Genomic DNA, 21,290 nt, shown 5'->3' on the forward strand with positions numbered 1-21,290 from the left:
ACAAGAATTGTCCCTCTTCCTTCATCATTTCGATTTATTACAACCTATTTATTTAAAAAATTTAAAATACAGAAAATATAGGCTTACTAAGAGACTGGAAAGTACTATATTTATTCAATGCCATCATTGTTAGCTATTTAGTGTCTTTGAATGGACACACTGTTCAATGAATCTTTTTAGAGTTCTCATTATGTGTACAATACATTACAAATGATGGAATTTGCTGGGCCAAAGAATGTAAATATTTTAAAATTTTCATTGTTAAAAAGTTGCACAAAGAGGTCTCGTTTTCTTAAGTCAAGTTGTGATTAAAATGTAAACATTTTAATAGTCTATTGTCCAAACACCCATCCAATCAGAACACAAATAAATTACCACCTCTATTTACTGGGCAGGAATTTTTTGTGACTAAGGCTTTTTTGTGACAAGGGCTGCCATAATTTAAACTCTCCAAGAAAGAGTCGTCAACCCAGAGCTTTCAAAATAATTCTATTGTTATTTTTATTTTCAAAATGAGATTACCTAGACCAACATTCAAAACAAAGAGCAGAAGTACTGAGACTTGAGCCCAGGTGTGTTTTTCGATTTTTTCTGACTTACCCAACTGGGTTAAAGTGGCTGGAAGGAATCCTGACAGCCAGCACAAACGCTCAAACAAAACAAACACAAGAGCAGGGATCCTGTCCGCCTGAAGTTTCTTTAGAACGAGAAAGCGTTTGCAAATGAACATAAAAGCAACTTTTCGGCTTCCAGAAGTGAATACCGACCAATTGATCTACTCCCAAGAAGGAGAGTGCCTGTGAGCGCCTAGGGCGAGAACCTGATGGGGGTGATGGGAGGGAGAGATGCTTCTTAAGCTTGCAAAAGGTACTAGAAGCCAACGTTTAAGGACAGCAACCCGAAGCAGTCACCGAGGCTGCGCTCCCAGGGTCAGAGCCGGCGGAGAAAAGGCGCTTGCGCGGTGCGCATTCCCTGGGAATTTCCTCCAACCTACCCCGCCCCCACCTACCTCCGGCAGGGATCCACGCATGCGCAGCGCGGCTCGCCGCAGCGCCCGGCTCAGCTGACTCCGTCGTCGCGCTGCCCCTCCCCCGCCTTGCTCGGCCACGGCTTGGCGCTCCGAACCCCCACACCTGGGACTGCGCCCCAAACCTGGGACTGCGGACGGCGTGACCCTGTGCTCGGGCCTGTCCGCGCCGGAGCAGCTCCGGGACTGCGCGGCGAGCCAGCTCCCCCACGTGCCGGTGAGCGATCCCGGGCGCGCATTCCCGAGGTCCCCTGCCCGCGGGGGCTGAGCGGCGGCGGCGCCTGGGCCCCAGCCGGGCCTGGCGGGCGAGGTGGAGGCGGCGGCGGAGGCGGCGCTGGAGAGGCCGGCGGGGAGCCGGACCTCCGTGCCGGGGCTCCGGGCAGGCTCGAGGTGGGAGTGTTTGGGCAATTCACTCCCACCCCCCTGCCCCGCACCTGCCTCCAGTCTCGGCTCCCGCCCTGGCCCGCGCTCAGCCCGGGGTTGGGGCCAGGACCCCAGACCAGGAGCGGCCAAGTGGCCTAGATCTTACTGTGCTCGATAGATACACATTTTTAACATATTGTACTAATATTATATTATGGTTTAGTGGCCTCGATCTTAATTTTAAGGAAACTGTTGTGCCGGGTTGTGTTTGTAAATCTCCTTTGCAAGGCCCTGTTTTCCTTCATTCCCAAACCCTGCCAGAACTTAACACACCGATGTTTACCACGGGAAGATCGCCACCCATTTAAATCGACGGAATTGTGTTACCCTCCTTCCCAGCCCTAGCCCCCCACCCCCACACACCAGACAGGATCCCAAGAAGGTGTTGCTTTTTCGTTACATGAGTAGTAGACTGATGTAAACATTAAGCACAGAGAGGGGGAGAAAAGAGAGTCTGCCACTCCTTTTGAAACCAGTAAGTTCTCCACAAATAAAGTCGTTGAACGTGTCAGTGTACCTGGGAAAATCCAGTAAGAAAAGCAGGTTCACAGTTTCTGGCAAAGGGAGCTGTGGGTTCGACTAGACACAAGGCCTGGACCCTTGTTACTAGGCTTTGGTTCTGAGTCTTTTCTCCTTGCTAGATTTTCGATAGGTTGCACCTTCCGCTCCTGTGCTGTGCTAGAGCCCGAAAAAAGTGTTCCTCAAGCCTTGCTTCTAAAGCCCACTGGCCCAGCCCTTCCCCCTAACTACAAGGTCACAGAGTGGGGTGCTGATAATTAACATTCAACCCTTGAACCACCTGTGGCCGCCAAGTGTTGGTTTGACTCAGTCTTCATGCCACTAAGCCAAATTAACATACTGCAGTTTCAGAAGTCACAAATCATTGCTCGTTTTGAACTCAAAGGGACAATGTGAAAGAATTTTTAAAAGAATGGAAAATTATTCTTTACTCATCTTTCTGCAGTTTTCCTTTCGTTTGCTAATTGTGTCTGGTTTTTAATCCTGTTTATACTGTGTTTGAGTAACTAAAATACAAAGCATGCTGATTTTAAAAAGAATTTTTTTCTTTTTACTATGGATGACTTATTTAGTGTCCATTTCATTTAAAGGGAAATATTGGCATGAATGCCTGTAGTTATACTTACAAATTAGTATGTGCTCAAATTTTGGATGAAGTTACCTTGTTTTTAAGTTTTGCTTTCCTTGTTTTGATTTTTGGAGAATATATCAGCACATTGGATTCTATGACTTTTAAGTTCTTTTCAGCCTTGAAATAATCTGACCTTAATTGCAGGGGGTTATTTTAACATAGGAGCTGGCATTAATTATTTTTCCTTCCTTGGCTTTCAAATTTATGGTTAACTACCCTTGAGTAACTTTGATATTGTTATCCTAAAATTTTCAGGTTAATGTTCTAAATGTTGCTGCCTTCCCTTAAGTAATTTTGAAACTGTTATCTTAAAATTTTGAGGTTAGTGTCCTAAGTTTTGCTGGCTGATATTAGAAAAATAATTAATATATTAGAATTTTACCTGCCAACTCTTGAAACAAAGAAAATTGTACATGATTTGGAGTTTCTGAAAGTTTTTTGCAAATGAGAGTTGTTGCAAATGTTTAAATATTTGAAAGAACAATAAGAATGGGAATGAATATAAAATGACTCAAGTAGATTTTAAATGATTGAAAAGTACTGCTTAAGAAACATAACATTTAGTCATCTTCCCAAAGCATCTTTCCCCTTTGTTACCAAGGAATTTCAAGATAGAATATGTCTGTGTTTAGTAATAAGAGAATGAAATGTGTGTTTTAGAGAACCTTAGAGCAGACTTTGGTTAGAGGTTAGCACTTGGAAGTCCCTTTTTGTTTTTATTTGTTGTTGTTTTGCCTTTTCTCAGGCTTGAACTCTGTCCCTGAGCTTCTTTAGCTCAAAGCAAGTACTCTACCACTTAGCCACAGCACCACATTCTACTTTTTTGCATAGTTTATTGGATATAAGAGTCTCATAAAGTTTCCTGCCTGGGCTGGCTTCAAACCATAATCCTCAGACCTCAGCCTCCTGCGTAATAAGTAGGAGTGCCCAGCAAAGCTTGTTCTTATCACATGTCTCAAAGGTTATTTCATAATATTTTTAGAACATTTATGAAACCTAGTAAAAGGCTCACTTGTTGCAGAAAACATTTTGATTGAATGTAATTCTAATCCCCAAAGTGGTTTGAACACCCTTGAGTTTGTTCTGAATTAATTAGATTAATGCATTTATCCCACAGAATTTGAGAATACTTTGTTCTGCTGGTTTACTATAAGAGTTCTTTTTTTCATTAGACATGGGAAAGTCTTTTTCTCACTTACCTTTGCATTCGAATAAAGAAGATGGATATGATGGAGTGATATCAAATGAAAATATGAAGACGGGATTAGTTAATAATGAAGTCCATAATGAAGATGGAAGAAATGGAGATGTCTCTCAGTTTCCATATGTGGAATTCACAGGAAGAGACAGTGTTACTTGCCCCACTTGCCAAGGAACAGGAAGAATTCCTAGGGGTATGTGTTACGGCTCCTTTCACTTGCTCAAATAACATAAAACCTGTGGCTTACAGCAGTTCTATTTTTAAAGACCTTTATGTTAAAACTTCCTATCAGTTATCTTCAGTCAAAAATATACAAGAAATAAAGATTTGCTTAGGTTCCTAAAGCAGTAATAAAAATGACTTCATTTATTTTTTGTACATATTTTTTTCTTTCCTACATACTGTAGCCAGTACATACAAAAGTGGAACTGATCCAACACTTGTAACTCATTATGTAAATTATTATAAATTGTTTAGGCCTTCATGGGTTGTTTCTGAAAGGAACTCCATGGTACTTGAAGATAACCCAAGGAGGACTAAAAGTTCAGTTTGTGGTTAATCACGGGAAGTTAGAAGGAAATAATTGCTATGTGTTGTTTGTAAGCTACTTTTGTTGCAGTAGTAAGTAGTTAGTCAAAATAATCAAGACACCTTTGACTAGTCTCATTTTCTGCTTGGTAAATGTTCGTGTGAGACCCTAAATGAAGGATGAACTAAGATGAGCTAGACTAGAGGCTCAGAGAAAGCCCTGTGTTAGAGGTGGAGAAGTTTACATTTGCATTGACTATGGAATATGATGGTTTTATCTTCTCAGGTAAAATAGCTGTTGAAAACAGAAAAATTACTGTTCTCCAAGAAATTATTGGGGAGTGGTTACCATTTTGGCAGTCTAGTTATGTTTTTGAGGTATGAGGTATAGGCTTTTTTTGCAGACTGGGTAGGAACCATGGAAAGTAAGTAACCCAAGGATGACTCCATAGTTTATTTTTCTTAGTTGTTTTTCTTATTGTTTCTTAGTCAACAATTTGAAGTAATGAAATAGCAATTTGTTAAAGTAAGGAAAGAGGAGTTGAATGTATATGTCAAGAGCAAGATTCAGAGCTCAACTTTAGATATGTTTATTTTGGGTTGTCTGTTTGACATTGAAGTAGATGATTTTAGAACACAGGTACTATGGAGATCAGGAATTTCAAGTGCTTTACCTAGCCTGGACTCATCATCACTGTATGTGTGATCCCTAAACTAGATGAGAACTAGATGAGACCCACTAAGCTGATTAGTTTGAATAGAAAAGAAGAGATCTTTGCACTGAATTCTGAAACACTATAGCATCTCAAGGTCAATAGCATGAGAATTTGCAGCTTGACTAGGAAAAAGAAAACTCCTGTGCCTGTGGTGTTCTAGAAGATAAGTGGGGAAAGAGTACTGACAAGCAACAAGCAGTCAGCTGTGCTACTGATGGATCAAATCATGGAAGGGCTGAGAACTCACCGTCTGATTTAATGATAGGGAGGCCACTGGAGATCTCAAAAAGAATAGGTTGGATAGATTGCAAAATTGTGTGTTGAAAATGTTATGATTAAACCATTGTTTTGTATTATTAAGATATGCTAATAAAAAGGGAAGGCATTGACCATATATAACGGGGGACAAGAGCATTTAGGAATAATTGTTTGGGGAAAAATAGTTTTTTGGGTTTTTTTTTTTGTGGTGTTTGGTTTATAGAAAGAAGACTAAACAGTGGTAGCTAAAGGGGGATGGAAGGTCAAGAAAGGGATTGGAGGTGGGGTTGGGGGTAGAGCAGGCTGTGGGGCCTGAACTCAGGGCCTGGGCACTGTACCTGAGCTCTTTGCTCAAGGCCAGTGCTCTACCACTTTGAGCCCCAGCACCACTTCCAGTTTTCTGGTTGTTAATTGAGATAAGAGTCTCTGGGACTTTTTTGTCCAGGCTGACTTTGAACCAAGTTCCTTAGATCTCAGTCTCCTGAGTAGCTCAGATTACAGGTATGAGCTACCAACACCCAGCAGGATTTGTTTTAAACTGGTATGAATAATTGATGTTTGTGTACTGATAAAAGTAATCTAATCTATGGGGGAGGGGAATCGTAATGCAAAAGATGGGAACAGTATTGGAACAGTAGGCAGAGGAGGGTAGAATCTTGTACACGAAAGAATGCTGCTCTTGCAGAGGGATAAAGGAAGATTATTTTTAGTAATAAGAGAAGGTACAGCTATGGTCACAGAAACAGGTAAATAGGTAGATAGTGATAAACCACATTTTTCAGAGAAAGAAGTCTGTGAAACACAGCTTAAATTGAACTGTTCCAGCTTTTTGACAAATGTGAAAAAAAAACTTGGGACAAATTCCTTACATTCTCAACAGTGTGGTTAGATAATACTTAAACAATGTCTACTGGACATTAAAGGTACAAAATATTTTATAATGACATTTTAAGAGAAGATGCATAAGCCATTTACATTGAACCTAAATTGGCTGTAGCTAAGACAATAGAAATCAAGTTCTTGGGATAAAAGGACAGTCATAAAGAAGTTTTGATGTTACTTAGTGGATTGGGGAAAGAAATGTGAAACAGGGATTTTCATTTTGTTGATTTAGCTTGATGCTGTGAGTTTAAATGAGCTTTTCTTGCCTTTTTACTCCATTTAATGTCCTGCAATTTAACTTAGGAAGACATATCAGAAATATTTTCTTGTCACGATGATGGTAGACTTCTCTTCTCCCCTCTCTTCTCCTCACCTTCTTTCTCCATCATAAATCAGGAATGAAGATTAGGAAAATGTCCCAAGAAGAAAAGTTGAAGAAGAGTTGATATTTGGAATTGTCTTTCTGGGTAATTGTACTGAGAGTATGAACTAGGGAAATACAGTATGATTGTTGGTGTTCTGAGTCACTTAAAATTAGTAATCTCAGAATGAAGCTTGAGTTTTTGTATTCAGGGAGGAGTTGTATAAGAACTCCTGTAGTGATGGATGTTTCTGTAAAGAGAGGCAGCAGTCTGTATCCTCTTGTCAACCGAATCAAAGTCTTGATGGAAAACAGTTAATGAATTTAAAGGGAGGCATGGTAAAATTAGATCTTCTAAAGCTAAGAACTCCTAGATATCTTGCAGTGGACTAAAGAGTACTGTAGCCATTATTTTTGTACACTTTTCACTAGCTACACATCTATATGAAAAATAGGAGTGAGATGAGAGCCAAATGATACCGTGTTCCTTCTAAACCAGATTATGATTAACTACTTTTAATTCATTGTGTTGATGATTTTTTTTACTTTTAGGACAAGAAAACCAACTGGTGGCATTGATTCCATACAGTGATCAGAGATTAAGGCCAAGAAGAACGTAAGTGATTATAAAATGATGGCAGTGTTTTTGTATTATTTTCTTTTCACACTTATGCATACATACTTAGTACAGTTAAGAAAATTAAAAGGAAAAATGTATCTGATTTTTCAATTATGCCATTATATGCTTTGTTTCATTAAGCAGAAAAAGATTCCTAGCCAGGTGCTGGTAGCTCATGCCTATAATCCTACTCAGGAGGCTAAGATCTGAGGATTGTAGTTCGAAGTTGGCCAGGACAAGAAAGTCTGTAAGACTCTTCACTTAACTACACTAGAAGTCAGAAGTGGAGCTGTGGCTCAAGCGTTAGAGTGCTAGCCTTAAGTGAGAAAGCTCAAGGACAGAACCCAGGCCCTGAGTTCAAGCCCCATGACAGGTATGCACACATACCTCCATACACACACTCACACACACATAAATACATATAGACATACCACAAAAGATTCCTGGTTAGAGTGAGATTTTTTTTAAGTTTATTTTTTAGTTATACTTCTTAATCTATCATCAGTGCACAGTGAAATCTTGGAAGCAGCCTAGTATCTGTAGCTTCTGAAATTAATAACACAGATTTAAAATAGTAGTAGGAAGCACACTTGCATACACACCATTTTCATAAATAGGTCATAAATTATTGTCACCATCCCCAAAAGAAAAATCTTAAACCATAATGACTGTAGGGACCCACATGTGGCTCAAGAGACCATGTGGAGGTTGTAAGAAAAAAAATGAAAAAGAGTTTGCCTTGGTTTAAGAGCCGGGAGGCACAAAGTAAACGCCCTGCCCCAGTGTTTCAGAACTAGAGAGGTCAGTACTACCCATAAAAGCCATCTTTTTTAATGGAGCCGTTAAACTGAAATGCGGACCCATCTTCACTACCCAAAGTAGAATCTTCTTTTTTATATTTACCAGTATAGGAGTTTGAACTCAGGGCCTCACATTTGCTTAACTTGCTTGCCTAGTTGAATCAGTCTTCCAGCTAGCTTTTCGCTTGTGTTTTTGGAGGTGGAGTTTCATGGACTTTTCTGCCTGTGCTGACCTTTAACAGCAGTCCCTTCAGGTCTCAGCCTCCCAGCGGCTAGGATTATAGGTGTAAGCCACCTGCTCCTGCCTGAAATATTTTTTGAATGTACAAAAACTCTTTATAGTTAACAGGAACAACAGAAGTAAATTGCCCTTGAATAATGTGTATTCAGTCCAGTGCTGAAAGCTGTATGAAAAAGCTGATAAAAACTTAACATGAAATGTAGTAAATGCACAAAATGTTCTTAACATGAAATGTACTAAAGAAATTCAAAACCTACAGAAACCATGATAGAATGTCTTAAGACAAAAGTTGGAAAGCTCAGAAATGAGATAACTATAAACAGTTGGAGGGTATGAGAACAGAATCAAAAACTCCTTAAAAGAGTTAAGAAAATATTCTTCAGCCATAAAATGGAATGAACACAAGTGCAAACAAATAGCCACGAAAGTACAAGAAGGAAGATAGAGAATTGAGACAAATGATTGAAAAATATTTGAGCAAAAAAAGACAAGGAAAAATCAACATATACATAACTGGAGTAGGAATAAGAACTAAACAAATAGTAACCATTGAATTGGACAGCACATCCGTGGTATAAATGAAGACACAGCTTTATATTTTAAAAACAAACCCCAACCATCCTGAAAACATTTCAATGAAATTTATGAACTTTGAAAATTAATAAAGAAAATCTTGTTAAGAATGTAGCCCAAGGGCTTATAGGATTTGCCTATCAAGTCCCGGACTCTGGGCTTACTCAATACAAGTATCATTTAAAAAAAAAAAAGTCTTTGAACCGAGTGCTGGTGGCTCATGCCTGTTAATCCTAGCTACTCAGGATACTGAGACCTGAGGATCATTGTTCAAAGGCATTCTGGTAAGAAAGTCCATGAGACTTATTTCTAATCAACCACCAGAAAAATGGAAGTAGACCTATGGCTCAAAGTGGTAGAGTGCTATCCTTGAGCAAAAGGGCTCAGGGACAGCTCCCAGGCCCTGAGTTCAAGCCCTAGCACTGACAAAACAAAACAAAACAAAACAAAACATCTTTCCACCATTGAGACAAGAGGATTGTGTACTTTATAAGAGAGGGGTAGAAAATCAGATTGACATGTTTAACCACTGACCATAGTATAATAAGTCATAGAATCACATATTTAGTAATCTTAGAGATTCAATAAAGATTTCATAAACTGTCAGCCTGATTTTTTATCTTAAATGTATAAAGATAAAATATTTAGGACTAAAATCTTTATAGCCTCAATGTGGGAAAACTTTTCATCTATGATTTGGTATCTAAGAGTGATGAAAGAAAAATAAATATGCCATAGTTCAGATACAATTTTACAGGTTGAAAACAAAACCTTAATTGATATTGAAATACAGTTGGCAAACTGAGAAATAATTCCTACAAATCAATCCCGTGCATGGGTCCAGTAGTCTGTCTATACGCAACTTAAGTAATTTTTGGGTACAAGGGAGGGAGAAGCCAGCTACCAAAGGAAAACAGAAGAGAAACAACTGTGATCAGGTAGTTCCCAAAATGAAATACAATGACCTTTAAACCTATACAAATGTTTTCAATCTTGCTCATAAAAGAAATGCAAATTAAAGCTACTTAGAGATTGGCAAAAGTCCAAAATCTTGTATAAACAAACCTACCCTTGCTTGCCAGTGACTAAGAGGTTTGGTGTTATCCTGCAAAATTACATATGTGTTCACTCCAGGGCTCAGAAATTCTACTTTAAAAAATTTATCTTCAGCATAGTTGGCAGGATAGTAAATGGCATTTACACAATTTACTCATGGTGCCAGTATCTATAATAGCAAACATAAACAATGTAAATAGCCAAAAATTATAAAATTCATTATCCTCAGAGTTTGGGAAAGGACTTCAAAAAGAAGGAACAGCTAAGTAACATTTATATGGAGGTTATTTGATGCTATTTTTTTTTCTGTGTGACAAAAGATTAAATCAGTACAGTAACACCTAAAATAGAAATGAAAAGAAACAAACTATCCTAATTGTATATCAAGTTGATCAGTAAATACAGATTAAACAATTGACTTAAGAGCATATTTAGATTGTCTAGTAAGATAGCTAAGTAGCCAAGATAATGACAATAAATTTTAAACTGCTCTAAACAGTTGCATTGTTAGAAGTACTGCTAGTATAATTTTGAAATTATTATGAAGAATAAAATATGTGATTATGTATATACCATTAGGGAACAGGATTTTCAGCATAAAAACCAAGAGATGCCAGATCAAATAAACTGGATTTTCTACTTCTGACAAAAGGTAGTAAAACAGATTCTGTAAAAAGACCAACTTTGTAGCCAGCAAAAGATAGGTAGAGGTCAGATGATAGAAGCATGGCTGAACCGAATGATCTAGAGGATTCTTTGGAAAGTGAAGCTATACTATATGATTCTCATGGACATGAGACATGACACATTTTTTCAAAACCCACTGAATACAGACTACCAAGATGGATCCCTCATGTGAATGGTGGACTTCCGGTGGGAATGACGTCATGATTGTTGCAACTCTCCATATTGTGAAGGAGTTGGTGGTAGAGGAGAGGCTGAGAATGTGTTTGTGCAAGGATATATGGAAACATCCTGTGCTTCCCACTAGTTTTGATGTGAATCTAAAAGGGTTTCAAATAATAAAGGCAATTAAAAATATCTATTTAATTTTAAAGTAAGAGAAGCAATGATGTAATAACAAAGACTCATTTTATTTTCCCTCCCGAAATAACTAGAGCATGGATGGATACGTGGAAGAAATGCATAGAAGAGTATTTTCAGTGAATGTCAGGCAGAACAAGGTAGTCATTCTTGAAAGGGGGAAAAAACAAATGAGATTGTCCAGCAACAGTTCCAGACTGCATCCACAAGGAAAGCAATCTGCAGAGCTTAGGACTCTTTCCTAAGTGAGGAGCTGGAGCCGTGTCCAGCGGACAAGAGCTGCAGGGAGTGCTGTTAGTTTGCAGCTCAGGGAGACCAGAGTCCTAAGGCCAGGGAAGACTACCCAGCAGGAGCGGGAGGAAGAATCTGCAGAACTCACCTAGGGCCTTTAAGAATTTGTGAATTTGTAATGAGATGCCATTACTTTAGGATCATTTCTGGGTCTTTATAAATTGGAGAACGTTGTGTTAAGATAATCCAAAAATTAATGTACTAATTATTTTCCCTATATAATTTGTTATGCTACTTAATTTTCAACACCTATTTTAAAGTGACAGAAGGGAATAAGTTATTAGAGATATTGTAGGTAGGAAATGGCGTACATAGAGGACTATCATTCCCTCCACACGTACCACAGACCATGGTAACTTTTTCAGTATGACTGCTGCCATCGAGATCATAGGAATGTTTATCATGGTGAGCTTCTAATAAATACCAAGAAACTCTTATCAGTAAACTAGCCATTTTTTTCTATTTGTAATGAAATACTACATGGACTATTACTTTATTGTCCTACTAGGCTTATTAATATTTAGTATAACTGTAAACTCAGTGTGCAAGGTCACTCAGAATACAGTGGATACATATATTCACTGGAGTTAATTTACAGGATCTAAGCACTAAGTTATGGAGGATTTACCTGCCAGTACATCATTTAAATAAGAAATATATAAAAATACAATAAAGTTCAAATGTTTTGTCACATTAATTTTTAAACTTTTAAATAAAAAAACATTTAGGTGTCTGGGTTTATTGTAGTTAACTATAAAACTATGTTTAAACTATGTGTTAGAAACCCAGTGGTTAATTATAAAGAAAATCTTAGAATATGGCTTTTATTTTTTCTCAGTTGTGGGGCTTGAACTCTGAGTTTGGGCACTATTCCTGGGCTCTTCAGCTCAAGGCTAGTGCTCTACCACTTGAGCCCCAGCACCACTTCTGGTTTTCTGGTGGTTAATTGGCCATAAGAATTTCCTGAATTTTCCTGCCCAGGCTGGTTTTGAACTTCTATCCTCAAATCTCAGCCTCCTGCACAACTAGTATCACAGATGTGAGCCACTGACACCCGGCGTTTTAAACATTTATTTCTTTTCTTTTTTTCCCGTTGGTGTGGGGCTTGAACTCAGGGCCTAGCGGCTATCTTTGAGCTCTCTAGCTCAAGGCCAGTACTCTACCACTTTGAGCCACAGCGCCACTTCCAAAATATGTCTTTCCGAAACTCTTTAGTTGCTGTTAGGAGGTAACAAAATTTGGGGAGAGAAGAAAGTAGAAGAACAAAAATGAAAACTCTTGTCTAAATTATAAGGAAGATGAAGTGAGTGGTAAGTGAGTCTTGCATAAGCAGTCATACTTTTAGGGATCATACACTGGTGAAACTCGTGCTCCTGTGAATTCAGAAAAAAACCCTTGAACTTTGTGTTTGTGAGCTTGATTCTAATGTGAAGTCTGGATTGGGGACCAGATCTATAAATGTTCTGTTATAAGCCTGAAATCTAGTTTTCCAAAAAGACAACCTTTCTCAGTAGACTCAAACCCACGTCTTTAGTATGTGAAAATTGGGTGAACATATACGTGTTTCCTTGCTGGTCCAAGATGTGGCAGAAGATTCATATAGAAAATATCTTCTCTGAATGTTGGTTATGTAATTTTTAATACACATATTTAACTTAATATACTTCATTTTTCTTTTCAGAAAGCTGTATGTTATGGCATCTGTGTTTGTCTGTCTGCTCCTTTCTGGACTGGCTGTGTTTTTCCTTTTCCCTCGTTCTATTGATGTGAAATACATTGGAGTGAAGTCAGCATATGTCAGTTATGATGTGGAAAAGCGAATAATTTATCTAAATATCACGGTAAGTTCAGCTTTACAACTTTACATTGAAAAAGTGTCCTCTTTGTTCTATTGAGCAGCGCTTGATCCCTGTTGAGAGGCTGCCCTTTCACTGTGGCCCTGGCTGGTTGGCTTCCACATGGACCCTGTCTACCATTTCTGTTCTGCTGACAGTGGCCAAGGTTACATACTGGCAATTCTGAGTGTACAGAACTATTTAACATGTGATGTCTTTCAGAGGACAAAATACGCTAAACAAGTTCTAACAAAAGAGAGTTACAATCAATTTCCTTTTCAGTATTCAAGTCCCAAAGCTCTTAGCAAGTTGTTAACATAGTTGATTCAGTAGATGTCATAAGTGTAATACTTTTGCTCCTTTGAATTTTGTGAAGTGCAGTTCTGCCATCTTTACCTGGTCTTTTCTTGTGTTTAAAAATGAAGTACACAGAAGTGGTGCTGTGGCTCAAGTGGCAGAGTGCTAGCCTTGAGCAAAAAGAAGCCAGGGACAGTGCTCAGGCCCACAGTCCAAGCCCCAGGACTGGCAAAAAAAAAAAAAATGAAGTACAAATAGAGTTTGGTTTCTTGGTTGTAAATTGGTATATAAGGAAGTGCCCTCTGTGGTTCCTGGGAATGGTTTGGTTGTGCAGCCCTCCACATCCTACAAACAGAATATTCTGAGAAGGTTTCCTTCCTGCTTTTTGCCTGTTAGCATTTGCTTAAAATTGTGATTTGTTAACCTCATCTTAAGGAAAATGGATTGTGTGTGTGTATATGTGTGTGCATGTGTGTGCATACATATAGTTGCTCACATTTTAGTTGAGATAATACCGTTATCCAAATTAAATCATTTTATGATATTTTACATGTCTATAGCTCATGCTTTTTATTAATAGATCATCTTATTTTATTATTACAAATTTATTTAGAAAACAGCTTTATATTTAAATTTGTTTCTATTTCAGGCTGTTTCTTTAGCATACATTTTTCTGAAAGTAAATTGGCCAGTTCAAGATCATAGATAGTTTAACTGGTAATGAAGTATATTGTTTGACAACTGATCATGGCTTTTTTTTAATTCTTAAATTAAATAGATTGTCCTTGCTCCCGGTGACAAAAATTTGTCCTTTACTACTAAATGTCTGCTCGGCCGTTTATCTTTTGAAAGTTTTGTTTGTCTTAGGGGGGATTTTTGAAGTATACTGGGGTTTGAATTCAGTCAGGGCCTTTGTCAGCACTTGTTGGACAGGTACTCTACATCTGAAAATCAACTCACAGCCTTTTTTGTGGTGGGCTTTTTTCTGAGATAAGTTTTCTGAGATAGGTTGCCCAGGTTTATACTTGAACCACAGTCTGCCTATCAATGTCTCCACTATATCTGGTATGACAGGTACGTGCTACCACACCCAGCTTCTTTTTCCAGAGAAGCATCTTTTGGACTTTTCTGCCCAGAGCTGACCTAGATCTGCCATTCTCTTAACCTCCCACAAAGCTAAGATGACAAGTGTATACCACCACATGCCTATGTGTGAATTAAGAAGGCATCTCAGTGAACTTTTCTGCCTTGACTGGCCTCAAACTGCAATCCATCCATTCTCAGACCTCTAAGTAGCTAGGATTACAAGCTTGGACCACTGATGCTTGGTCTTTGTTTTTATAACTATAATAATCTAGATGAATGGATATATTTATAAATACGTTATTTTCAGATAATCTATGTGTTTTCTGCCTTTCTCTTTCAGAATACACTAAATATAACAAACAATAATTACTATTCAGTTGAAGTTGAAAATATCACTGCACAAGTTCAGTTTTCAAAAACAGTTATTGGGAAGGCACGCTTAAACAACATCACCAATATTGGCCCACTAGATATGAAACAGGTAAGCCTCTGTCCTGAGATGGGTTGTCATTCAGCCATGTGTGTCATCTCACTTGAGAGAGGAAGAGATCAAACACTTGATTTTCAAATATGTTCTATACATGTATGAGATTAAATTTCTGAATCAACCTCCTAAAAGAAGAGGTTTCTAGTTCTTTAATGGTTTGACAGATAATTACAATATTTGGTATTTTGGTCTTATTTGCCATTGCTTTTATAGTAGCAGTGGTTAGCGATACAAGGAAAGATATCATTATGACTCTGTATGTACATGGGTACAGTGTTTTGTAATCAGTGGCCGACCATTCTCTCTTCTCCCTCCTCTTCCTAATATAAGAGATTTCATTGTTCTCTTTCTCCCTTGATTTTATTTCTTTTGCTTTTCAGATTGATTATACAGTACCTACTGTGATAGCAGAGGAAATGAGTTATATGTAGTAAGTGTGGATTTTTTTGCTTATTTCATTATCTAATAATGAAGTATAAGGAATGTTTTTCTTTTCTTAATTTTCATAACCTTATCAATTAAAAAAGTGACCACATTGTCGAATTTTCCTTCTGGCTGGCAATCATCTCTGTTTTTCTGTTCTTGCCACTCTCTTGACATAGATGACATATATGTACAGTAGACCTTGATATCTGTGGGTGTATGGGTCCTCGGAAATGGGGACCTGCGGATGTTTGATACATTTTCCCATAATAAACACGTCCCGCTGAAGACACAATACCTTTCAATTAATAAAAATTTTCACTTTGGGATTGGGAATGTGGCTCAGTGATAAGAGTGCTTGCTTAGCTTGCCTGAAGCCCCGGCTTCTATTCCTCAGTAGCAAATAACAGGAAAAGCCAGCTGTGGCTCAAGTGGTAGAGTGCTAGCCTTGAGCAAAAAGAAACTCAGGGACAGTGCCCAGGCCCTAAGTTCAAGCCCTATGACTGGCGAAAAAGGAAAAAGAAAAAGTCACTTTTACACCTACATTAACCTACATTAAGTATAATAAAGTTGATCTTGCTTTTTGGACTCCATTACTTTATGGGTGGCAGATTAAGGACAGCAGAGTACACAGTGCTTTAAACACAACTGATGGTATTATGGGACTGAGAGACAGCTTTGCCTTATCATCTAAGTACACCTATGAGAATTTAAAATTGTAGTTTCTGAAATTTCTTCTGGGTATTTATTTATGACCATATTTGGTCATAAATGTCAAAAACATAATAAATCAATTAATAGGTCAGGCTTATTATACCTGATACCTATACACATAAAGCTTACTTTTTACTTTTCAGAATTAGGATCCTATATACCACATCCCTCCCTCTCTATTTTTATTAGGTACACTAAGAAGCATATCTTAAAATATTCTTGTTTTCTTAATGTAAGAAGATAAAAACATACTACATATATAGTATATACTATGCTTATATATATATACTATACAGTATATGTATATACCATGTATATATGTATACTATATAGGAACTGCATATGCATATACTGTATATGTATATACTATATAAAATACATAGAGTATTTATAATTTTACATATACATAGGTATACATTATTATACTATATATGTATATATAGTATACTTTACTATGTGTATACTACATATAATGTGTATATACTATGTGTATATAGTATACATATTATGTATATGCATATTTTATATACTATATTCAGATAGCATATACTATTTCATATGTAGTATATTTCATGTAATATATACTACAGTATATATAGAGTATATAATATTTCATATAGTACATACTATAATGTAGTATGTCATAATTTGAATATATCTGTAATATACTGTGTACTGTATATATAACAGTATAGTTTTATCCTTTGAAGTATCTGTAGTATATATACTGTCTGTATATATACTTATAGATTACATACACATTGTATATATAGTATACATACTATATACATAATACATTATATAGTATATAATGCTATATATGCATAATACAAAATAGTATAGTATACATTTGTATACTATACACATATAGTTTACTGTATATTATATTTATATACTATAGTATAGTTTATACTATATACTATGGTGTGTATATATTATATACTATATGTGTATAGTATATGTATATACTATATACAAATACGTAAGATATATATAATACTTTTATTGATGGACTGTAATAAATCTTATTGATGGAAGGTTCTGAAGGTCTATATTTGGGTCCAATTAACACTTCTTAAGTAAAAATTATTATAAATCTTCATCATCCTTTTGATATTAACTTAAATATGGAATTTCCCTTCACTGATATTTTGAAAGATGAGGAAAGCTATGGACTGGAGGCTCAAGCCTATAATCCTAGCTACTGAGATGACTAAGATCTAAGGATTCCGGTTTGAAGCCAGCCTAGGCCAAAGAATCCAAGAGATTTATCTCCAGTTAGTCAGAAAAGGCTAGTTTGGCTTAATTGATAGATTAGCAGCCTTGAGAATAAAGATGAAAGGTCTTGAGTTCATGACCTAGCACCAACACACACACACACACAAATGGTGATGAAATGTATAATTTTTTTGTACTGGCATGTGAACTCAGGGCCTTGTGTTTTCTAAATGGGCCTTTACCACTTGAGCCACACTTCCAGAAGCCCTTTTTTGCTCAAGGTTACTTTTTTAGATTGTGTCTCATGGTTTTACCCTGGGCTGTCCTTCTACCTAAGGCCTCTTGCATTCCTGTGCCCACAGTCTCGTGCCACCATGACTGGCTTATTGGTTGAGATGTGACTCTTGTAACTTTTTACCCCAATAAGCAGTTCCTGCTGTATATTCCAAGTAGTTGGGATTACAGGTGTGACCCACCATGCCCAACTAAATATATAAATAATATATAGCGCCTAGTAAAAACAGCTCTACAACTCTGCAACCACCGTGGTATGAAGAATATATCTTTTTGAACGTAATGAATGATCTATTATTTGAAGTCTACCAAATGCTTAAACAGTGAATATGATATATATACATGTATATGCATATATGTATGTGTGTATACAGTGTGTGTGTATATGTGTATTTTCAATATTATCTTGCCAGTCATACATCTGCACTCCTAGATATCTGGGGTAGGATTACTTGCACCCACAAGCAGTGTATGGAGACTACTGCTGAAAAAAAAAATGAAAACAGTATATAAATAGTCTCTATTACCTTTACTGTAGAAGAGTTTTCATTTTCTACCTAATTACTTGTATTCATTCACATCTTATTTTCTTTAACAGTGACTTCTGTACATTGATATCCATCAAAGTGCATAACATAGTACTCATGATGCAGTAAGTATGAATATTTTGAGAATATATTTCTTTTTCAAGATTTATATTTGTAACTTTGTCTTGGGGCCTGCACAACATCTTTAACAAATGATATTTAAGCCTTACTAGCCATGTAGTTGAGCAAATGTTGCCTTTATGATTAGGGAGGGTATTTGGGAAATGGTTGGCTCAGACAGGTAGTAAAGGATCACATGCTGGATGCAGAGGAGCTCAGAAAATGCAGAAGTTAGGGAGAGTCTGAAGTCCTGGTTCCATTCCTTTCTGTACTGGTAAGCCCTCCTAAAAGAATTGAAGCTGAGGGGGAGGGGAAGAGGAAGGTAGAGGCTGGTAGGTATTTAAGCCAATAAAACCTGGTTGGTTAGAGCTTGAGTATTTTAACTAGAGCATTTGATTAGCTTTTGCCTATGACAAGGGAACTGTATTATTATTATTAAGCATGTAATTAACTACTCCATTTTTACACTAAAGATAACTATTTTTATGTGTTTATTGCACTCAATAATTTGGATAGGATTTATTCTGCTAGCATTTTTAGTGTCTATTAGAAAAATGTTTCCTAAGAGATATCCATAATATCATGAATAACAAACATTGATAATCATAATAATTCTATTTCACAAGAAATATAGATAATGCATTGCTTATGACCTGTGTTGAATTAGCTAGGATTCAGTTGATATTTATATCAAATAATCTATAATCTGTTTTTCAGAGTTACCGTGACAACAGCATACTTTGGCCACTCTGAGCAGATATCCCAGGAGAGGTACCAGTATGTGGACTGTGGAAGGAACACGACCTACCAGCTGGGGCAGTCGGAATATCTGAATGTACTTCAGCCAGAACAGTGAGAGCAGAAGGAGGTGCAGTTAGACAGGCTGGTACTTTCTGAACTCTCAAGGAAGGTACTTCCTAAAAGCAGATCTTAAATTGAACAACCTAAAGTTTACGCCTCTATTATAAGAGCTCAGCTAAGAGAAAGTAGACTTGCAATTATTACAACTCTCCACTCTGTGTTGGTATGTTTGTACATGATATTTTACTTGAACATAAATTACTGCTTGGTTTGTACTCTTATGACCCTAAAAGAGGAAACACAGATTTTCCCTGTAACATGAGAACTTCAAAGTCATCCAAATCCCCAGCTCTAAGACAGTGTAAATTTGGTGACAAAAATAACTTGAGAAACTTAGTTTCTGGATGTTTTTATATAGAAAATTATTAGGAACCTATTATTCATGGAAGACTTTTTAAAAAAAACAAGATAACTTTTTCTTCCCATTTTATATATGTCTGTTATTTCATATGGTAACATTTCAACCACATAACACTTCGACTTTTAGCTAAACATTTTTTTAGCTAAACATTTTTAGTTTTTAATTTGTTGAAATTCTACTCATTTGCTTGATTTTGGCTTCTTTCTGCTGATTGCATCACTTACCAATCAGAATAATCTTTGTAAAATCTTTTACCTAAGACTTTAAAAACTGCTGTGTTTCACGTGTCTTTCCATGTTACATAACTTTGTGAGTTGTTATGTGACAAAGCCCTTTGGTGTACAATATTGTAAATAAACTGCATGCCTTTATACAGCTTTGATAAATGTCAAATAAACTGGTACACGTTCAAAATTTAAAGTAAGTTGCTTATAAAAATAAACTAGGAAAATAAAATTCAGAAGTCTATAAAGTATGTAACAATTCTAATTGTATGTTGGATCTGGCATAAAATAGAGTTGAAATAAAACATTTCACTCTTTCTCTTCTTTATGTTGTTTTTCATACTGAGAAATGCTATATACGCTTATTGTTTATTCAGATAAAATAGTTACCTAATCATCATTTTTGTGTCTTAGAGAATAGAATTATTTTTTTATTGAAATTATTCAAGAAATCCTGTCATTAAATGATGAAATCTGCATTGTGGTTTTAAAAGTGTACTCTCTTTGTACATCATACGACAGGGTGCCTCTAGCTGTTACATTCTTAACATCTTCTACTCTTGTTTTTTTAATTTTACTTAAAACTGTTTTCAGCTATAAAGTTTGACTTAATTGGTTGTTTCATATTTCCAGTATCATTTTCTACTAGGTAATTTTTCTTTCTCACCTACCAAGTTCTCAGGCACTTTAAAATATATTAACAGTAAGTATAGGAGCTAAGTGTGGTATCAAAAACAAAACAAAACACCAATAAATAGGTCAAGTTAGCTCATTTCTTTCTCTTTGGGTTCCCTAGTGGCAAGAGTCAGGTTTTTCTTCCCCATTCCAAGTGCCTAACTCAGTTCTTGAAATTGCCTATATAGCAGTCTGATTCTTGCAACAATAAACATCAACTTTGTTTTATTTTGCCTTTAAACACACATCTGCTCTTAATTTTCATGTAGATTATTCCATGAATTCCAGAAAGAACATTTTAAATGAATGAAATGTGCTTCCCTTTTGTTTTGGTTTTTCCTTTGCCTTTCCTTCATCCACTGCCAAGTTCACTCTCTACACTTACTAAACTTAAACTACTCTTCCAATTCACTAAGACCTTCTAGTCAAACACAAACTTTATTTTGGTTTTTCTTCTACCATCTTCTGGCCATTCCTAATCTCTTTGAAAATATACACTTCTCTGATGTATTGATTTTACTTACATTTCTCTACCCTTCCTTTCTTCCTCCTATTCTGTCCCTTGCCTTCCCTTCCCTGCCCTTCCCTGCCCTGCCCTGCCCTGCCCTGCCCTCCTCTCCCCTTCCCTCCCTCCTTGACTTTTCCTTCCTTCCTTCCTTCCTTCCTTCCTTCCTTCCTTCCTTCCTTCCTTCTCCTTCCTTCCTTCCTTCCTTCTTTCCTTCCTTCCTTCCTTCTTTCCTTCCTTCCTTCCTTCTTTCCTTCCTTCCTTCCTTCTTTCCTTCCTTCCTTCCTTCTTTCCTTCCCTCCCTCTCTCTCCCTCCCTCCCTTCCTCCTTCCCGCCTTCCCTCAGAATTGAACCGAAGCCTTGTGCATGCTAAGCAAACATTCTGCCACTCATGCCAATACTTTTTTTGGTGTTCTATTTTTGACGGCAAGGTTTACTAACTTTGTCCAGGATGGCTTTGAACTCATAGGCCTCCCTTCTCCCCCTTCTGAGT

At 37.0% G+C, this 21,290-nt stretch overlaps 1 protein-coding gene across 2 annotated transcripts; it reads left to right on the forward strand.

Annotated features, from left to right (window-relative positions):
* Positions 1-1,110: 1,110 nt before the first annotated feature.
* Tmem106b (transmembrane protein 106B) lies at positions 1,111-20,533 on the forward strand. 2 transcript variants are annotated; one of them, XM_048340088.1, is made up of 8 exons: positions 1,111-1,244; positions 3,773-3,994; positions 7,099-7,162; positions 12,852-13,011; positions 14,729-14,869; positions 15,256-15,305; positions 18,123-18,176; positions 18,889-20,533. In XM_048340088.1, the coding sequence occupies exons 2-8, from the start codon at positions 3,775-3,777 to the stop codon at positions 19,025-19,027; spliced, it is 828 nt and encodes a 275-aa protein (XP_048196045.1). In that variant the 5' UTR covers positions 1,111-1,244; positions 3,773-3,774; the 3' UTR covers positions 19,028-20,533. The 2 variants fall into 2 exon arrangements, with proteins under 2 accessions (XP_048196045.1, XP_048196046.1); XM_048340089.1 differs by lacking the exon at positions 1,111-1,244 and adding an exon at positions 1,843-1,925.
* The last annotated feature ends 757 nt before the right edge of the window (positions 20,534-21,290 follow it).

This window comes from Perognathus longimembris, chromosome 2 (genome assembly GCF_023159225.1).
Source record: "Perognathus longimembris pacificus isolate PPM17 chromosome 2, ASM2315922v1, whole genome shotgun sequence".
NCBI lineage: Eukaryota > Metazoa > Chordata > Mammalia > Rodentia > Heteromyidae > Perognathus > Perognathus longimembris.